We start from the raw sequence: 4190 nt of genomic DNA, 5'->3' as shown, positions 1-4190 counted from the left end.
GGAATCATGGAGACCATTGTGACACTCTAGGGCCTCATGGTGTAAGGGTGATACAAAGTCAGGTGTGAGTGTGGATCTGCTGGAAGGTTGGAGGGCTCTGGCCAGGGACCTGGACAGGCTGGATCCAGCATCCAAATCCAACAAGATGAGGTTTAACAAGACCAAGTGCAAGTCCTGCACTTTGGCCACAACAACCCCTGCAGTGCTACAGGCTGGGGACAGAGTGGCTGGAGAGTAGCCAGGCAGAAAGGGACCTGGGGGCAGTGATGGGCAGCAGGCTGGACATGAGCCAGCAGTGTGTCCAGGTGGCCAAGAAGGCCAATGGCCCCTGGCCTGGATCAGGAATGGTGTGGCCAGCAGGAGCAAATCTGCTGGGCACCCCTGACCTGCCCCCAGCTCTGCACACAGACATTGCTGCTGCAGCTCCAGAGAAGGGAACAAAAGGGGCATCCCTGGAGAAAACTTTCCTGGGAGATCCTTTAGTTCATTTGAACCCACTGAGAGAACAGCTTCTCATTGACACAGTCTGTGACCACAGCAAAGCTGGAGGGAAACAAAATGAGAAAGGGTAGAAAAAGTGACCTTTATTTATAATACTATGGACAATATTAAAAAAAAACAAAAAAAAAAAAAAAAAAAACCAAAACAAAAAAAAAAAAAAAAAAAAAAAAAAGAAAAAGAAAAGAGCGAAAAAAGAAACAGCATAACAAATCCAACAAGAAATATCAAAGATTACTTTTATTACAAGTGATTTGCAGAAATTGGCAAGCAGTTTACTGTTTCTTAAACCATCCAGTCATCATTGTCCACACTGCAGCCTTGAGCTCCTGGTTCCTCAGGCTGTAGATGACGGGGTTCAGGACTGGAGGCACCACCGAGTACAGACCTGAAACTGCCAGATCCAGGGATGGGGAGGAGATGGAGGGGGGCTTCAGGTAGGCAAACACTGCAGTGCTGATGAAAACAGAGACCACAGCCAGGTGAGGGAGGCAGGTGGAAAAGGCTTTGTGCCGTCCCTGCTCAGAGGGGATCCTCAGCACAACCCTGAAGATCTGCACATAAGAGAAAAGAATGAACACAAAACAACTAAATCCTAAACAAACACTAATCATGATAAGCCAAACTTCCCTGAGGTTGGAGTGTGAGCAGGAGAGCTTGAGGATGTGTGGGATTTCACAGAAGAACTGGCCCAGGGCATTGCCATGGCACAGGGGCAGGGAAAATGTATTGGCTGTGTGCAGCAGAGCATTGAGAAAGCCACTGGCCCAGGCAGCTGCTGCCATGTGGGCACAAGCTCTGCTGCCCAGGAGGGTCCCGTAGTGCAGGGGTTTGCAGATGGACACGTAGCGGTCGTAGCACATGATGGTCAGGAGGGCAATCTCTGATCCAGTGAAAAAGGCAAAGAAAAACACCTGTGCAGCACATCCTGAGTAGGAAATGGTCCTGTGTCCCAGAGGAATTGTGCATGGCTTTGGGCACAGTGGTGCAGATGCAGCCCAGGTCAGTGAGGGCCAGGTTGAGCAGGAAGAAGACATGGGGGTGTGCAGGTGGTGGCCGCAGGCTACGGCGCTGATGATGAGGCCGTTGCCCAGGAGGGCAGCCAGGGAGATGCCCAGGAAGAGGCAGAAGTGCAGGAGCTGCAGCTGCTGCGTGTCTGCCAATGGCAGCAGGAGGAAGTGGCTGATGGAGCTGCTGTTGGACATTTGCTGTCTCTGGGCATCATGCACTGGAAAAAAAGGCATTGATAAATTGCACTAAGTCAATCCTATGCTAATTTCTTAAGAATTCACTCAAAATTCCTTCTCTTTCTCTGGGAAACCTTCACTTAAATTTTTAAATTTCGAGCTCACCTCAGCTTGAAGAGCAGCCAGGAGGTGCTTTTGAGTTACTTCCCCTTTCTCAGAGGTGGCAAAAATTCTCATCAGCAGCATTTCTGTAAGCATAACTTTGGGGAGCCCAGAGGGAAAACAGCTCCCTGTGCCCAGTGTACTCAGACCTGCTGGTCCCACCCAGGTGCACTTGGCCCATTACACCTCCCTCTATTTCAGGGTAATCAAACTTAAAATGTGCTGGAAAAATAAAGTGGAATTCTGGAAAGCTCCAATTTAAAAGTCAGTGTCTTTTAACCTTTTTCTCTTTCCCTAGCACCTCAAGAGGGAGGGTATCCAGACTGGTCTGGCTCTCTGCTGCCTGGAATTTTTCCTACTGGGAGCTGATTCTCTCTCTCCAAGTCTTGTCCTTGTCAGTGCTGCCAGAGCCCAGCCCAGCCTTGGGGGCTTAGCTCTGCCCTGCAGACCCCTCCCAGCTCAAGGCACTGCCCACGGTGCTGCTCCTGCTGTCTGTAGGCAGAGGAGGGTGAGGAGGCACTTTGTGAGGGAGATCTGAGGCAGATCTGCTGATGCCCAGTGGGACAGTGCAGGAGTCTCAGTGACACACACACAGCTGACAGCCCCTTTCCCTTCCCTTGAGGGGAAAGCTGAGAGCAGCCCTGGCCATGCAGCACCATCTGCACAGCAGGAGGAATCTGCCCTGATGGGGGTGGCTCCTTCCACCTCCAACTTCTCCCCACAGTCATGGGGAGCTCCAGGCAGGCTGAGAGCTGCCCCTGGCAGGTGGCACATGCCCTGGGCTGGCCAAGAGCCCTGAGGGCTGCAGGAGCTGCTCTGCAGGACAGCCCTGGGCAGTCCTGGCTGCAGCCCCAGCTTCAGCCCCTGCAGCCGTCCCTGGCAGCAGGAGCCATCCTGCCCTGTCCCTCTGACGGTGCCCAGGGCAGCCCCGCTCTGCAGCACATCCTCCTCCTCCTCCTGTGCCTCAGAGAAACTGGGAGAGTCCTCCTGACACATCCCCCAGGCTGTGGGCTCTGCTGGCTCCAGGAGATCCCTCCAGGAGCACAGGGGACATTGCCCTGCACCCACAGACTCACCATGTCCAGGGCTGTGAAGATGTTTCCCCAAGTGAAGTCTCACCTCAATGTCTTCCCAGTGCTGATTGCCTTTAGCCTGTCTGTGCCTGGCTCCTGTCCCCTCAGTGCCTGCAGGCAGTGCCCTCAGCCCTGCTGGGCTGTGAAAGGAGCTGCTCCTCAGCAGAAATGTCTTTTTGAAGCTTTTCCTGCTTGCCATTATCTCCCTCTGTGCCAGGAGACACAGCACAATGACTTTAATGACCTGCTCAGGAGTTTCTTTTTTTTAAATCACATTCAGTCCCTGAGAGAGTGTTTTTCAAAAAAACTTTTAAAGATCTCAAAATCAAATTAATATGCCAAAGTTTCTTGAAGTTTTAATGGTTCCCACTGAGGGATAGGACTCAAAACGTGTCCCTGGGTTCCTGTTAGAGCAGAAAACTGGTGGCAGGGATGACAGATGGGGACAAAGAAGGGAAAAATGTCTCTGATTCTCAGCAAACCTGGATGTATTTCAGGAATGCAAAGGGCCAAGGCTGAGCCCCAGCCCCTGGCAAGGCAGATCCTGTCCCTCCCTCATTGCTTAGGGCTCTTCCCAGGCCACTGGGCTCTGGGGATGTGCAATGCCAAGGGCAGGAACCATGGGGCGGCCCCTGCCAGGCTGCTGAGCAGGGACAAGGAGGCAATGAGGCCCCAGCACAGCAAGGCTCACTTGTCCCATGCTGGCCTCAGGCTCAGGGCCAGCAGCCATGGCCCAAGTGCTGCAGCAGTTGGCTCTGGCAGGGCCTTTCAGCTGCTGCCCATCCCTGTGCCCTCTGCAGCCCAGGCTGTCCTACGGTGTCCATGCCCTGCGCCTCTGTCCCTGCAGGCTGTCGTCATCCCCCGGCTGCCCCACCTCGCTGGCCCTTCCTTTGCTGACAGCTCTGCGTCCTGCCTTCCTCTGCCTGGCCATACAAAGCCTTGGGCTGCTCCAGACTCCTACTGGGGGATGTGTTGCACCACAGCCCTGCCCTGGGAGAGAAATTGCTTTCTCCTTCTGTCCATTCTGGACCATCCCAGCTGCCCTTGGCATAAATTCTTTTTTTCTCTGGCTGTTTTCCACTATGTCAGAAGGATCTACCATCCCTGAAACCACCCTTCCATCTCTCTCAGGGCTCTCCTCCACTCTCCTCTGTCTTCACTCCCCTGAGCACAGAGCTCCTTTGTCCTTATCTAATGGTCAATGATTTGATGCCTTGGGCACCTGGACAAGAAGGACAGTTCTTCTCTACAGGAAGGAAATCACAGAACC

General features: G+C 53.2%; 1 protein-coding gene across 1 annotated transcript; it reads right to left on the bottom strand.

The window, feature by feature from the left end:
• Nucleotides 1–726: 726 nt before the first annotated feature.
• On the bottom strand, nucleotides 727–1361 carry LOC130266443 (olfactory receptor 14J1-like). The gene has a single exon (XM_056515712.1). It carries the CDS (start codon nucleotides 1359–1361, stop codon nucleotides 774–776), a length of 588 nt encoding a protein of 195 aa, XP_056371687.1. The 3' UTR covers nucleotides 727–773.
• Nucleotides 1362–4190: the final 2829 nt, after the last annotated feature.

This window comes from Oenanthe melanoleuca, unplaced genomic scaffold (assembly GCF_029582105.1).
Source record: "Oenanthe melanoleuca isolate GR-GAL-2019-014 unplaced genomic scaffold, OMel1.0 S044, whole genome shotgun sequence".
NCBI lineage: Eukaryota > Metazoa > Chordata > Aves > Passeriformes > Muscicapidae > Oenanthe > Oenanthe melanoleuca.
Note: the sequence above shows the minus strand (reverse complement) of the source record. Positions and strands in the feature narration are given on the sequence as shown.